General features: G+C 30.8%; 7 protein-coding genes across 7 annotated transcripts; 4 read left to right on the top strand and 3 right to left on the bottom strand.

Annotated features, from left to right (window-relative positions):
* The first annotated feature begins 14 nt into the window (after positions 1–14).
* Positions 15–958, top strand: LOC113797300 (uncharacterized). Its single transcript, XM_027347656.2, has 2 exons — positions 15–485; positions 549–958. The coding sequence occupies exons 1-2, from the start codon at positions 135–137 to the stop codon at positions 831–833; spliced, it is 636 nt and encodes a 211-aa protein (XP_027203457.2). The 5' UTR covers positions 15–134; the 3' UTR covers positions 834–958.
* A 9-nt stretch (positions 959–967) lies between these two features.
* LOC113797303 (choline/ethanolamine kinase-like) lies at positions 968–2,319 on the top strand. The gene is made up of 2 exons (XM_027347658.2): positions 968–1,490; positions 1,546–2,319. Exons 1-2 carry the CDS (start codon positions 1,050–1,052, stop codon positions 2,290–2,292), a joined length of 1,188 nt encoding a protein of 395 aa, XP_027203459.2. The 5' UTR covers positions 968–1,049; the 3' UTR covers positions 2,293–2,319.
* LOC113797301 (clotting factor G alpha subunit-like) lies at positions 2,267–4,260 on the bottom strand. Its single transcript, XM_027347657.2, has 2 exons — positions 3,422–4,260; positions 2,267–3,157 (listed from the first exon to the last, which is right to left on the bottom strand). Exons 1-2 carry the CDS (start codon positions 4,222–4,224, stop codon positions 2,350–2,352), a joined length of 1,611 nt encoding a protein of 536 aa, XP_027203458.2. The 5' UTR covers positions 4,225–4,260; the 3' UTR covers positions 2,267–2,349.
* A 143-nt stretch (positions 4,261–4,403) lies between these two features.
* Positions 4,404–5,391, bottom strand: LOC113797304 (glucan endo-1,3-beta-glucosidase-like). The gene has a single exon (XM_027347659.2). It carries the CDS (start codon positions 5,349–5,351, stop codon positions 4,506–4,508), a length of 846 nt encoding a protein of 281 aa, XP_027203460.1. The 5' UTR covers positions 5,352–5,391; the 3' UTR covers positions 4,404–4,505.
* A 125-nt stretch (positions 5,392–5,516) lies between these two features.
* LOC113797379 (actin-like protein 6B) lies at positions 5,517–7,380 on the top strand. Its single transcript, XM_027347743.2, has 5 exons — positions 5,517–5,681; positions 5,750–6,010; positions 6,063–6,163; positions 6,235–6,589; positions 6,661–7,380. Exons 1-5 carry the CDS (start codon positions 5,660–5,662, stop codon positions 7,284–7,286), a joined length of 1,365 nt encoding a protein of 454 aa, XP_027203544.1. The 5' UTR covers positions 5,517–5,659; the 3' UTR covers positions 7,287–7,380.
* Positions 7,381–10,638: 3,258 nt separating this feature from the next.
* Positions 10,639–14,560, top strand: LOC113797333 (uncharacterized). Its single transcript, XM_027347690.2, has 3 exons — positions 10,639–10,901; positions 10,981–12,768; positions 12,834–14,560. The coding sequence occupies exons 2-3, from the start codon at positions 11,039–11,041 to the stop codon at positions 14,041–14,043; spliced, it is 2,940 nt and encodes a 979-aa protein (XP_027203491.2). The 5' UTR covers positions 10,639–10,901; positions 10,981–11,038; the 3' UTR covers positions 14,044–14,560.
* LOC113797334 (galectin-4-like) lies at positions 14,375–15,899 on the bottom strand. The gene is made up of 2 exons (XM_027347691.2): positions 15,341–15,899; positions 14,375–15,284 (listed from the first exon to the last, which is right to left on the bottom strand). The coding sequence occupies exons 1-2, from the start codon at positions 15,897–15,899 to the stop codon at positions 14,647–14,649; spliced, it is 1,197 nt and encodes a 398-aa protein (XP_027203492.1). The 3' UTR covers positions 14,375–14,646.
* Positions 15,900–16,131: the final 232 nt, after the last annotated feature.

Genomic DNA, 16,131 nt, shown 5'->3' with positions numbered 1-16,131 from the left:
TGACCATTAGACTAGATGTCATGACTATAATTGCTGCTTAAATTGATGGTGTGAAATTTTTTATTCTCATTTTACGACTTATTGTTTTTCCCGAATATCATAAACGAGGAAAAAAAAGTAGAAAAGTAAAGAAAATGCAACCAAAAGCTAAAAATATTCTTCCACAATTCTTTTTGATGATTAAGATAAAGATGGCAAAAACGGATCGAATTGTAAAACCACATTGTTTTCAATTGAAAAAATGGTCAACAATTATATTGAATTCAATCAATTTGATAGTATTAACATTTTTGGTCATCAATTTGATTATGACATCAAATTATTTTGGAAATTTGCAACAAAAACAACAACAACGACAACAGATAGCTATGAATTCGACCAAATCAATTCGTCAAAATAATTTTGCCATTTCTCCATATATCGATTATTATGATTATCGACAACAACAACAACAACATCCACAATCAAATGAAGATTTTAATCAGGTATTTTCTTTAATCTTGAAAAGATTAATAATCATAAAAAATAATTTCATTTTATCTTATCAGTTAATGACAGAATTTTATACAAACATTACCGAAATAATTATCGATTTAATTGGTTTGGTTGCTGTTATTAAAGAACATTATTATCTTAGTTTGATTTATATCGTATTGGGTACAATAAATTTAATCGGTACAATTGTTATGTATACCGAAATGCGAACCTATTCAACATTGGGACAAATGATAATGACAATCGTGTGCTATACGGTTCTTTTGTTTTATGTAAAAGATTTGGTAAAGATCCAAAAACAACAAAAACAAATCGATGAAGAGCAACAACAAATTTGATTAACTTATCTTTTTTTTGATTGATATTGATATTGATTTGATTATCATTATTTTTTTTTTGATTTCACGATTATGATTTTAAAAACTTTCACATGATTTGATTAATAAATGAAAAATAAATAAAAGTTGCCTAAATTTTATAAAAAAATTTTATGTGTATCATTCGATTCGAGCATTTGATTTGAATTTTATTTTTTTTAGCTGTTTTCATCAATAATGTCTTCTTCCGTGATTGATGATGAGGAGAAAAAAGTTGAAGATGAATTGTTTGAAAAATATAAAAATTTAATTCCCGAAGAATTATTTCGTGGAACAACACCCGATGATATTGGTGAACAATGTTTTAAGCTTGCTAAAATTTATATGGCAAATAATAATGATTGGAGACGATTATGTCGAACGAAAGATGATTTGAATATCCGTCGTATTACCGGTGGTCTTACTAATCAACTATATTATGTTGGATTGAAGAATCATTCCGATGAAACAAATAATGCTATAACAATAAAATTCTATCAAAGTAAACATTTTAAAAAAGATGATAACGATGATGAACGTCTGAATGATACAATTATTTCAATAATAATGAGTGAAAGAGGTTTAGGACCAAAAGTATTCGGTATTATACCGAATGGTATCATACAATCATATCATGAGGTATTCATTTGAATGTTTTAATTTATAAAATTTTATAATAATTCAAATCTTTTAGCATGAACGATTCTCTCCGAAATATCAACAAAATGATCGATTGTTACGAAAACTAGCGCATTGTTTAGCACAGCTGAATAGTTTGGATATTCCGATCGCGAAGGATAAATTCAATCTTCTTGATATAGTAATCAATTATATTCATGATGGATATCATCGTATAAACGTTTCATCATCGGCCAAAGAATTAAATCTGACTGGTTTGCTTGAAAATGATTTTCTTGCTGAAATGGATTGGTTTTATTCATTTATGGAACAGTACGATAATCAATGTCCAATGGTTTTCTGTCATAATGATTTTCGTAGCAGCAACATAATGGTGTTAAAAGATAATGAAGAATTACTTATTTGTGATTTTGAATATGGTGCATATGGATTTCGTGGATACGATTTAGCAACATTTTTAATAGAATGGGATAGAAATTTATTTGATTTTCAAAATATAAATCTACCATCGGATGATGTTCTTGAAAAATTTATTCGATTTTATCTTGAAGGATGGGACCAAATCGATCCCGGCTATTCGACAAAAGCAGAAAATTCATGCCAAAAAATCATGAACGAAACAAAAATTGGCTACTTTTTTTGTCTTGTTGTTTTTATGGGTGTTACTTTAAATCAAAAGGAAGCAGTTATTGACAATTTTGAATATGATCCTAAACAAATTTGTATAGGTGTGAATTATATGTTCAAACAATATTTGAACGTTAAGAATTCATTGATTAAAGAAAAAATTATTCAATTTTAATGATTAAATGATAAACAATATTTGAAATTACTTTGTAATTTTATAAAATTTTTAATGTTATTGTTGATAAACACGGACATAATCAATTTCAAAAGTATGTTTAGGCCATTGGCGAGCTTGATCCGGCGTAACATATGGACCAGGACCGAAAAAGTTTCCACCAACAGCAACATTAAGCATCAAATAAAATGGCTGATCGAAGGGTTGACCATTTTTGGTATAAGGATTGGCACCTTTACCTGACCACAACATACGATCAATGTCGAATGAAAAATATTGTTGATTATCCATATACCATCGTAATTGTTTATGGTCCCATTCCAATGCAAATGTATGAAAATCTTGACTGAAATTTACGTTAAATGATCGTGGTCCACTGCCCGAATAGATATTGTTCGGCCATGTACCACCATAATGAGCTGTACCTTCGATCTTATCAAGAATATCACCACGAAATTCGGCAATATCGACTTCACCACTAGCAGCCCAAATTCCATAAATACTTTCCAGTGGCATCATCCAAATTGCAGGCCAAAGATTATGTCCATTAGGCATACGTGCACGAATTTCGAATCGGCCATATTTCCATGCTTGTTTAGTATGCATACGAGCTGATGTAAATTGACGTTCACGATAATCTTCAACATGAACATCGATCACCAAATTTCCATTTTCGATTCGAGCATTTTCGGTTCGATTATACGTATAGAATTCCAATTCATTATTACCCCAACCATTACCGCCAACTTCAAAACCCCATTGGCTTAAATCCACATGATTACCATTAAATTCATCTTGCCAGACAAGTCGCCATTCAGCTTGTGTTGTTCCAGCAAGTAGAACAAGAGTTGAAAACAAAAGAAAATTTTGCATCATCATTTTTATCGACAAAATTTTGATATAAATCTTTAAATGATTATCGTTCTGCATTATATACGTTTTTCACTGTAATCGATTAGGATAATTAGATCAACAAGAGGCCCAAACCTCTTGGGTTTTAAGTATTTTTCAATTATCTTATTTAGAACAAAACACTTGATTTTTTTAAAATCTCTTTATTTTTTATTCGAAAAAAAAATTTAAATGCTTTTTCATAAAAAAATGGATGTGAATTTATCGCCATTGATAAACACGAACATAATCAATTTCCATGGTATGTTTTTGCCAATGACGTGCTTGATCAGGTGTAACATATGGTCCTGGACCAAAGAAATTTCCACCGACAGCAACATTCAAAATCCAACGGAATGGTTGATCGAAGGGTTGACCATTTTTATTGTAAGGATTATTACCTTTACCCGACCACATATTTCGATCAATGTTAACACTAAAATATTTGTTTCCATCCATGTACCAGCGGATTTCTTTTGTATCCCATTCAACAGCAAAATTATGGAAATCTTTGCTGAAATCAACATTGAAATGATGAGGTCCACTGCCGGTGTAGATGTTATTCGGCCATTGTCCACCATAATGTATGGTTCCTTCAATTTTGTCGTGAACATCACCACGATATTCCATGATATCGATTTCACCACTTGCAGCCCATGGACCATATTTATCATCTCTTGGGAACATCCAAATTGCTGGCCAAAGATGATGACCACTTGGTAATCGAGCACGAGCTTCAAATTTACCATATGCCCAAGCTTGTTTTGAATGAATTCGACCCGACGTAAAATCTCGACCACCATATGATTCAACACGTACATCGATCACAAGATGGCCATTTTCAACGCGTACATTTTGCGAACGATTAGCAGTATAGAATTCCAATTCATTGTTACCCCAGCCACCGCCACCGGTTTCGAATTCCCAATGATTTTGATCCAAATGTCCACCATTGAATTCATCTTGCCAGACCATCTGCCAATTGGCCATCGAAGTGCCAATGGTAAAGGCACATAATATTAGAATGTATTTAGCGATCATGTTGATTATCGATTATAGATTTTAGTTCAATTAGTTTGGCTATTTTTATAGAGAAAAAAGACATAATCATAATCAAAATGATCAACACTCTCAATAACCACTTCATTGGCATAAACAGGTAATTTTCAAGTGTTTTATTTAAAACTTGAAAAATATCATTCTTTGCTCAGCTGCATAAATTTCCCTCAAAAAAGTTAGTTTTTAATCAACAAAAAAACATAATATGTTACAAGTGATCAATTTTTAATTAATTGTTCTTTCAATTTTTATTTTCAAGATTGTTATTTTTTTTGTTGATAAACACGTAGATAATCAATTTCCATTGTGGACTTTGGCCAATGTTTTGCTTGTTCAGGTGTAACATAAGGCCCTGGACCGAAATAACTACCACCAATTGCAACATTCAAAATCCAATGAAATGATTGATCAAATGGTTGGCCTTTTCGAGTATATGGATTTGGACCTTTGCCCGACCACATCATTCGATCGATATCTGCAGTAAAATAGTGATTATTATCCAAATAGAAACGGATTTCTTTTGCATTCCATTCAATTGCATACAAATGAAAGTCTTTACTAAGATCACAGTGAAAATCACGTGGTCCACTTCCTGTATGTGTATTATATGGTCTTTTACCACCATAATGAATAGTAGCTTCGATAACGGCAGGATGATCACCTTTATTTTCCATAATATCAATTTCACCACTTGCCGCCCAACTACCATATTTACTGAGATGAGGCATCATCCAAATAGCTGGCCAAAGTTGATGTCCACTAGGTAAACGAGCTCGAGCTTCAAATTTTCCATATGTCCAAGATTGTTTACCATGAATTCGACCCGAAGTGAAATTATATGAATCATATTTTTCAATCTGAGCATCAATCACCAGACTGCCATTCTCGATACGAACATTTTTCGTTCGATTTGTATAGTATTCTATTTCATGACTGCCAAAATTGATACCACCAATTTGATATTCCCAATGATTCAAATCTAATTCTTCACCATTGAATTCATCTTGCCAGACTAGATACCAATCAGCATAGTCAGAACAGTCAACAATAAGAACTGATAAACTTAACCAAAGGAAGTAGAGAAAAGCCATTTCACTAACGTATGTCATCTTTTGATAGAAAAAACAACCGACCTAATTTTCAATTTAGCTATTAATATATGTATGGCTTATCATCATTTAGAAAATGTATTATCATATTTTTTAACCACTTGACATTTTATTATTAATTAAATTAATACAGAATTTGCCATTTTGTCTGCAAAAGGTGAATCCTTTTGTCTGAAAAAGAAAAAAACGTCCTTTACGTTGAGCCCATACATGCTTTGTTTTGAATTCTGAGTTTGACAATATTTTTTTAAACAAAAAAAAAAAAAAAATCTTCGGATTTTTTAAAATCAGAAATTCATTTACAAATAATGTCGAATGTCTATGGTGGAGGTTTGTTAATCGAAATCAATTTAGTATGGCGCTATAATAGCTTTTTTACTTTACACATGATACGATAGACGAAGTTGGTGCAATTGTTTTCGATGTTGGTAGTTTTTCAACAAAAGTTGGCTATGCAGGTGAAGATGCACCAAAATCGGAAATACCATCCATAGTTGCCATACACGATGCTCCAAGTAAATTGGCCACGGAAATGGATCGTGTAGATAGCGGTTCTTCATCCACTGGTAGTAAAGAGCGAAGATTTTACATTGATACCACACAAGTAAATGTTGCCCGTCCTGGCCAAGAGATTAAAACATTTCTTCGAGATGGAATGAGTACGTTGATAATTTTTATATGAAAAGTGATGATTGATATCTTTCAATTTAGTTGACGATTGGGATTTATTTGAAAAAATGCTTGATTATATTTATGCTCGACATATCATGTCCGAATCATCACAGCATCCAGTTATGTTCTCGGAAGTTTCGGTAAATAAGATAATGGAGCATGCTTTCAATATTTCATTGTATTTACACTTTTACTTTGTTAAAATTCTTAGTGGAATTCCAAAAAATGTCGTGAAAAAATAACGGAAATAATGTTTGAAAAATATAATGTACCGGCATTCTATTTGGCTAAAAATGCAATGCTTGTAGCATTCAGTGTTGGACGACCATCTGGAATTGTATTCGATTCTGGTGCCGATCATACGGCCGCTATTCCTGTTTACGAAGGCTATGTGATCGAAAAAGCGATTAAACGTAATCATTTTGCCGGAGAATTTATTACCAGTTTATGTTATAAACATTTGAATGAAATGAAAGTCGAAGTCAATCCATATTATATGATCAAATCGAAACAACCAGTTGAACCAGGACAACCTGCCATTTGGAATAAACGACAGATTGCTGATGGTAATTATGATGATTTTTCAAGTTCATAATAATCGTTACACATATTTTTCATATTTTAATAACAAAAATAGGATTAACAAATTCATGGCAAAATTATATGCTATTATCCGAAATACGTAACTATAAAGCATCAGTATTGAAAGTTTATGACACCAAATATGATCTTAATGAAGCAGAAAAGTATTATGATCCAATTAATTATCATTTTCCTGATGGCTACAATATGGATGTTTCATTGAATGATCAATTTTTAATACCTGAAATATTTTTCAACAAATCATTTAATATATCGGAATTCATACAACAACAACAACAAACATCGACAACATGTTCATATTCATATTTATCAAATCTACCAAAAGAATGGCTAACCTATCCAGATCTATTACTATCAAGCGTTAATGAATGTGATATCGATATACGACCATTACTATTATCATCTATCATATTAGCTGGTGGAAATACATTGATCGAAGGATTTACCGATCGTATGACAAACGAAATGATGGCTACAGCACCAAAAAATGTACGTCATAAAGTTGTTGCGAATAATTCTTCAACTGAACGTAAATATGCATCATGGATTGGTGGATCAATACTTGCATCTTTGGGAACATTTCAACAATTATGGATTTCTAAACTTGAATATGATGAATCGGGAAAATCTTGTATCCATAAGGATAATTTGACTACATGATTAAATATTAAATGATAACCACTATAGATTATGCCACTTGTTGCTTTGATTGTAACCGGCATAATAATTAAATCCTAATATTTTATTTTAGAAACATTATTTTGTTTTAACCAGAAAAAAAATCAATTTAATTCCAGTTTTGTGGATTGTCAATGTCATATATTTTGTTTTCATATATTTATGGATACCAATGATGATGACTTGTCTTTAAAATTCTCTCCCTATCCATCCATATATAAATATAGGTGTTTGTAAAAGTTTGTTTGCTTCTAACCTTGAATAACAATATTTTGCTATTACTGCTGATATATACTATTCATAATATAAATATTCGCCATAAGTTTCAATCAACTGGCCACCACAATTGGCTGATGACTTTGTCGCCACAAGGTCAAACACAATAATATGGCGTCTTTTATTCGACACAAGCAACAAACAAACAAAAATCCTTCAACATGAATATATGGATCCCAATACAAATCATAGATGATTGAAAATCATTTGTTGATTTCTAAATGAGAATTCTATGAATTGGGCGATAATTTTCTACCCTTTCCCTCCGTGTTAAGAATTCATTGCAACAAAAAAAATAACAAACCGAATTAATATGCCAATATCAAGGTCAAATAAAGATTATTTTAGTGTCATAATAATTAAATTAAATCATTATAATCATTTGTTCATAATAAAAAGATGATGATTGTTGCGCTTTTTTTTTCAAAGATATTTAGTATATCGTTTCACGAATTATGATGATCAAATCATCAAGGACATATAATCAACGCGCCTTTTATTATTCGATAAAAGAATGATGAATAAGATTTTCTTACAATAATGATAAAAATTCAATGATTATGATAATGGTGGCGCTGGTTTGTCCTCGATCAACATATTATATGTATGAGTCAAATATGATTACTAATGATGATAACAATTGTGAGGCGCCATGTGTGCGCTAGCTTATATTGACAAAATTTAACCGACCGATTGCGCCAGCTTTTATAACAAATTACCATAACATTTGTGTATAGATTGTATCCAATTTTGTTTTGTTTTTTTTGAAAAAAAATGGATATGATTTGCATTTTGTTTTCATCCAATGTCCTTCAACATTCATTATTATCCGGGAGTAGCAGCAGCAACAATGATAAATAGCAACAGAGGTTCATTCTTGAATCATTCATTCATTTGTTTGCTGTGATTTGATTGATTGACGCCCAAAGTTTAAGTCAACGAAAGTCAACTAATCAAAAAAAATGGTATCCATTGTTATATGGTGCCCGATGCTACAACGCATGTGTTGTAGAACTGATATAGGCAGCGGCATATTTTGATAAATGTTGTCGGTATATGTAAACGCCCGAATTAAAAAAAAATTTGGAGCGATTGGTCAATAGAATTTTCTAGATGTCGCGACAATCATCATTGATTTTTTTTCAATTTTTTTCTGGTTTTTTTTGTCAGATTCCCATATTTTCATGAATGAAAATATTTTGAGTTTTTAGCAGAAAAAAGAAATTCAAAATGTGAAAAGGAGGAGACAAAAACCACACAATGACACAAGTTACCTTGTGACAACAAAGAGAGAGACACAAGGACAAACAAAAGTCAGGCAAAATGATATGCAACAACAAGACCAAAATGTAAAAAAATATCATTTTGAATGACTTTGTCTTGTTTGTTTGTTTGTTGATCTGGAGAACGGACGAATATACAAAATGAACCAAGGTTAAATTATGTGTTGTTTTTTTTTGGTGTTATCGTCTGAATTTTGCTGTTCAGAAGCTAATGATGATGAATGATAAAATAATGATGAAAATTGTTAATTGGATTTCATTCAAATTATATTATTAATATCGTCTTGGAATGTAACTGGTTAGTGGTATAGTTAGAGTTAGTTAATAAGTTTTTTTTCATCATTTGACTAAATGAGATGACATTTTTTTAAAGAAATATTATTGAATGATGATGAGGATTATGATAAAACAAATCTGTGTTTCTATCATTGATTTCACCTTGTCTTTTTTTTGTTGTTGTTGTTGTTGAAGGATAAATACTAAACGGATAGTATGGCCAGAAATTTTAATTTTATTCATCCAAAATCCTGGTCATCAACAATTCATTCAACTATTTCGATTCAATATAATCAACAAAAATGATAATTCGATTCAAATTATGTTGAAATAGTTATCGTTAACTACTTCCTTTCATTCAAAGTGAAATTATTCGATTCTTTCAAACATTGACCCTAATGGTCATTTTTAAAAAAAGAAAAATTCATGAATATCCATCCATGGATAAATAATAACTTCGGTGGTTTTGTTTTACACATGTATACACATTTGGCCATCAATATATTGAATATTATTGGATGGTATGTTCTTTTTTCATCAATGTAATGTGTATACGATTTTTTTTACGTGACTTGAGCACAACACCATACTGACAACATTACACACACACGCGCGCAAGATGGCCATGTTGTTATTGTCGTCCTTCGTCCGTATGTTTATTGTCTGTGTAAAAAAAATGAAATGAAATGAAATGAAACGCGTAAAGAAAATTTAAAGTTAAATTATAAATGGCATTGATCATGTGTGTGTGTGTGTGTTAACGAATATGTTGTTCCGAACAACATTAACGAAAAAAAAAATCTGAAAAAATTATCGATTCTTCAATCAATCAATAAAAACTGATGATAAATTGAATAAAATATAACAACAACCCTATCATCCACGCACACTAATAAAACATCCCGGTGAATTTTTATTTTTCGGCAATTTATTCTGCACATTTTTTTTCAACAAAAGAAAATATTTATTACTATGGTCAAATTCAATCAATCGATAATGTAAAATTATTTCCATCAACAAAAAAAATCGTAAAAGATGATACATTTTTTTCCTAGAAAATTAATGTTTTTTTTTCGTTCAAATACTCACAATTATTATCATCATGTTCCACATTGATTAATGCTGAATGATTTTATGTGAAAATGGGATATAAACCACGCCGCCATCCACCATTATCATATAATAAGCCATTGTACTTTATGTTTTTTTCTGTGTTTGGGTTTTGATTTGAGTTACTGTTGTTGTTCATCATCATCATCACGAGGAAATGTTTTCCATTCAACAACTAAACAGAATCAGATATCTGAATTTTTTTTTCAATTTAACATGATGATCATCGTTTAAGCGATACCACCGAACACAACATACATCACACATATCATTCTTCTTTTTTATAACGAAAATTTTCAAGTACAAAAACCGATTCAATTATTGAAATAAAAAAGTTCAAAAATTTTAAAGTTCCTATTTTTTTCCGGTTAACCATTATTTTTTGCAATAAAATAGAAATTCTATGATTTCGGTGCCATCTTTTTTTGAAATTTCCCTTGATTGTGTTATGTGATATTATTCCAAGTGCAAATTGTGCAATGAGTAAATAAAAACTTAAAATTCTGAGTACAAAAATAAACCAAATAGAAAAATTGTTGATTTTTTTCCCTCTGTCATGTGTTTTGTGCATATTTCTAAACTTCCAACTTAAACTTCTTTAATCGGCATTTTCTTTTTCGCATTTTTTTCAAACCAAAATTTATCAATCTAGGTTTGTTGTTAGTTTTTATTACTTTTCAAATGATGGAAAAAATTTAATTGATTTCAATTTTTTTTTCAATTAAATTTAGTTGCAAACAAACAAATAAAATCTGATTATCAATTTTGAATTTAATTGTTTAAAAAGCTATGACAACTAATTTGTCTAGAAAAACCTTGATGACATCATCATTATCGTGTTCATCCTCATCTTCATCTTCGTCGTCGTCGTCGTCACCATCATCACCATCTTCACCAATATCATCTACTTGTTCATCACCATTACAAAAACTTCCAACTATCAAAATATCATTGAAAGAATTGTCAAATGTTTGTTCGAATAAGAATAATCGTCAATTGGTCAAAGAAATATCATATAATTCGACAGATAATAATCAAAGATATTCGTATGATTTAAAAAGTGATGATTACATATCTGGCCATATCAATATGGCCGGTTCATCAACTCATCGAAATAATCATTCGACAATAAACAAAAGTCAACGATTGACAAATACAAATCATTTATTTCATAGCCACCATTCAAATCAAGTGAAAGATAAAGAAATGATCAACCATAACCAAAATAATAACATTGAAATGATGAATGCCATTGAAGAGTTAAGACGTGAAAATGATCGTATTACAAATGAATTAGGTGCTACACAAGATTTGCTAGATCTTTTCGAACAATATCGTGATCTTGTACAAGAACATATGAGTATCTGTGTTTGTAATGGCAAAGATCAACTTTGGTCTCGTTGGAATCAATTTGAACAAGATTATAAACGTTTATTACCGATTAAACAAAATCAAACACAAATAGTGAATAATATTATTCGTAATGGTGATGATCAATATGATGATAGCGATAATCAAAATGTTCAACATAAAAAATTAATATCACTTAAATGTCATTCAAATTCGATGAATGGTAATGTTAGATTTGCTGGCAAATATACATCCACATCATCATCATCATCGTTGAAAAATAAATTTTCCAATGATTTAGATATTAGATTGGTCAACTGTGACAGTGTAAATGGTCGTCCAGATAAAAGTTTGGTTCGATCATTTTTGGATAAAATCCAGCCAATCAATTGGAATAATTGTAGTTCAAACAAAAATATAGTCAATACTTCATCAACAAAAAATCCAGTAACCATCATTCCATATAGTACAAAAGATGCTTTAATTCGTAAACGATCATCGGCTATGTTTAACAATGAATCTGTTGCTTATACAAAACATCATCAAATGATAAAAAAATTAAAAAATACAACAAATTTTCAGCAACAGCAAACATTGATAAACAATAATCTGGAAACAAATCGTCTGGCCGATCAAGATGTTGAACGTTTAGATAAATTAAATAATGCATTGGATCAGATTCTTATGGGAAAATTCGATGCTTTGACACAGTTGGAAACCTATGTTGTTGACAAAAATAACAATAACAATAATAGTCGTATTACAAACAATGACGAAGAGGATGATGATGGTGATGATTCTTCATCATATAATAATGAAATCAACGATTTGGATGATGACGATGATGATTTCAAAGCAAATGATGTTCATTCAATGAATAAAACATCCATTATTCTAAATGGTCAATCACATAAAAACAATTGTGATAGAGAATCAGATCAAATATCAGGAGATTCTGAAGAAGATTCCAATGATGATGACGATGTTATTCTATTGGAAGATGACAATAATGAAACAAAAAATAAATCCAAAACATTGCCTTTATCATCAACAATATTATCAACGGTACTAAAATCTGGCCTGAAACCATATAGCAATTATCAATCTTCGAATAATTCGAACATTTCCAATGTTCAGCCTGCAAAAACCGACGATAAAGTTCTGACTATGTTAGTAAATGAATGTGAAATGATAAATCTTTATTTTTTATTTAATTTTCTTTTTTTTGTCATAGGTCAAAGATGAACAGTGCTACCATACAGATTTATCCACCGAATTTTACGGTTCAAGCAAAAAATACGATGAATGTTCAACATTCAACATCACCATCGGTTGCATCATTACCTAAAAGACCTCATCTAACTAGTGACGAACGATTGGACATAATTAATCGTTTGAAACGTAATGAATCGGGTGCACGAATTGCACGTGATTATGGAATCACTAAACAGGCTGTTTCGGCCATCAAACGTCGAGCACAATTGATGGGCGATAATTTTCAAAACAAGTATATTCCAGGTAGCGGTGGTGGTAGTAGTAATAGTCGATCAAGCTCAAGAAATCAATCACCAACACCGTTGATTAATTCTTATTCCAACAAAATGTTAAATTATTCCGCACAACAATCGATAACCAAAGGAAAATTCGCTGTAACTATGACTCCCGTATTGGCAGCCTTTGATAATTCTCTTGTCTCAAGGCAATTAAAACAACAAAAAGTCAATGCTACAATAATGAAACAAAGCACACTTTTAGCTCAGCTTCCACGATCAACATCTGATTTGGTATTACCTATTAATCCTGTTGCCATCCTTAAAAGCCAAATGGCTGCCAAACAGCAGCAGCAGCAACAACAACAAATATCATCTCCTAAATCCGATAATAACAAACGATTAATTTTATCAAGGTTATTACAAGGAACAGAAAAGTATACACCAAATTATGTTACATCTTGTAAACAACCGGAGAATATTACAAATGTTGAATTTAAAGATGAACAATCATCAAAAATTCTTAAGAATGAAGAATGTTCAAATATAACAACTTTAAAAACTGAAGACATTTCCGATGATCAACAGCAACAGAAACAAGAAACAATCAATTATGAAGATCAATTAACAAAAAATCTATCATCTATCGATGATACAGATAAACAAGATCATAATGATGATGAACCAGAAATAGATAGCAGGAGTTTAGTCGATAATAATAATAATGAAGTTATCAGTATTGATGATGAAGACGATGATGATGATGATGATGAGGATGAAGATATGCAAGATGTAAATGATAATGTTAATAATGAAGAACTAGTCAACAATACTAATGATGAAGAATCAATGGATGAGGAATCTATTCAAAATCATCATCTTGATAATCAATCAAACGAAAAAGATCAACAAGAAACCGATGAATGTTCGACACAAATGTTGGAACTTTCTTGATTTTTTTTCCGAACGAAAATTGTCCTCATAGATTTGTCATTGCAATTAACCATTTTATTTTTTTTTCATTTTTTATCATTTAATTTAATTGTAAAAATATGAATCTCATTTTTCATGTCAAATATTTTTTATTTTATTTTATTTGTTTGATTTCCAATCGATATTTGAATTTTCGATGAAACACATGCACACCGGTTTTATACTCCGACAAAAAAAATATTCACTTATACAATTAACTATTTACGAATTCTGATTACATTCGATTTGAAGAAAAACTAATTTATCAAGTGCAATTTTTTTCCGAATGATTGATAATGGAGAAAAAAATTCGTTTAAACAAAAACAAAACAAAAAGAACTTGTTTTATTTTCCATTCAACAATTTCCACATGATCATCAGTGATCAAGTGATTGATATTTAATTTTAAACAAATACAATTGTTGTTTACAATATTTGAACGATAAAATAATAATAAAAAATATCATTATTTAGAAACACTGAATTTAATCTTTGATTTTTTTTAAAAAAAAAATATGACCAATAATGTCGATGATTAAAATTAAACCAAAAAAAAAACATTTCATCCATTCATAGTTTTCTTATTCATTTGAATTCATAACGAATCGAAACTAAAACAACACCACCTTTAATCTGTAATGAATCGATTGTTTTCGGATCATGTCGATGTTTATATTCAAATGCTGGTTGTCCATTAATAGCCATAACTACTTTATCTTCACGATTACTGATCATTAAATCAAAATGTGTTCCAGGTATCAATTGAAAAGGTCCCTCAAGATAAAGTTCTTCTTCACCCCATACACCATTTGTCATTGTATTACGGACAATAGCTTGAATATCTGCTCGAATGCTAATGTGAACCGGTATGTTAACAATTCCGGCGTCACTTTGTTCAGCTTCAACACTATTTGCCAAATTGATGGTGAAATTATCCCGTATATTTGCGGGTAACATTCCTGCAATATAAATATCACATGGTCGCGATAGATTTGGATCGAATTCCATGTAAGGAATTGTGGGAGATGTTACAGATTTCGATTGTTCATTTGATGATGGTATGTCACCACCAATAGGAGCTGTTGGTCCAGTAGCCTCTTCGGTTGATGTTGTTGAATCAACTGTCAATGATGATGATGTTGATTCTGTTCGAGCAAGATAACGAAGTTCTTTACGAAATTCGATCAAATCCAATATGAGATCTCCTTCAATGTGCATTCGAGCTATCATCATCATAGAATAGTGTATTAGATCAAATTAACAAATACACCATACATACCAATATCACGAAAATCGCATCGATGTTTAAATTCATATGAATGCCTTCCATCGACAGCAACTTTAAATCCATCCGATTCGACTAAAATCATCATTCGAAACGGTGCATCGGCTTGAAATGGGAAAGATTCTGGAAAACGTTCTTCCGAACCCCATTGACCATTGCAGAATGAATTCATTACGACCACATCACGACCTTCGGCACCACCACCAATTCGAGGATTAAAATGAAATGCAATATTGTTATCATCACTAACTGCATCGCATCTTACACCATCACCATGAATGTGTGGACATTTTCCTTCGAAAAAATCGACCCGAAATTTACGACCATTCGATGTTATGGTAGCATAGATTGAAATCAAAGTTCCAAGTTCCAAACTACCATTAGGAATTGAACAACAAACCGGTAGACTAGGATTTCGTACAACCGATGAAAATGAAGTTGGATCGATTATGTTATGTGGTGAACGTGATGACATTGTTAACGGTATTGTTGATAGAACTTTGTTTCGTAAATCTTTAGCAAAAAATAAAACTTCGTTGACAAATTTATCCATTGATATACAGTGAAAAAAATTATCATTATCCGTAGCGCATGCCAATGTAAATTAAAAAAAGTATCCGCCTTTTCAAGAAATTTGATGTAATTCGATGTTTATGACAACACCTAACAAAAATGTGGTTTTAACTGTTTTATTTTTGGCAAATGATTTTGTTTTTTTAAAAAAAGTGTATTTTGTTCACGAAAAAAAATGAACATACTCCAACATACAAACATACAAATAAAAA

The sequence above is a fragment of the Dermatophagoides pteronyssinus genome, unplaced genomic scaffold (assembly GCF_027571235.1).
Source record: "Dermatophagoides pteronyssinus isolate colony J.1.1.1.1 unplaced genomic scaffold, Derpt_VIB-CSIC_2022.12 sq0002, whole genome shotgun sequence".
In the NCBI taxonomy this organism is placed as follows: domain Eukaryota; kingdom Metazoa; phylum Arthropoda; class Arachnida; order Sarcoptiformes; family Pyroglyphidae; genus Dermatophagoides; species Dermatophagoides pteronyssinus.
The sequence above is the reverse complement of the archived record's forward strand: the minus strand, read 5'-3'. Positions and strand labels throughout refer to the sequence as shown.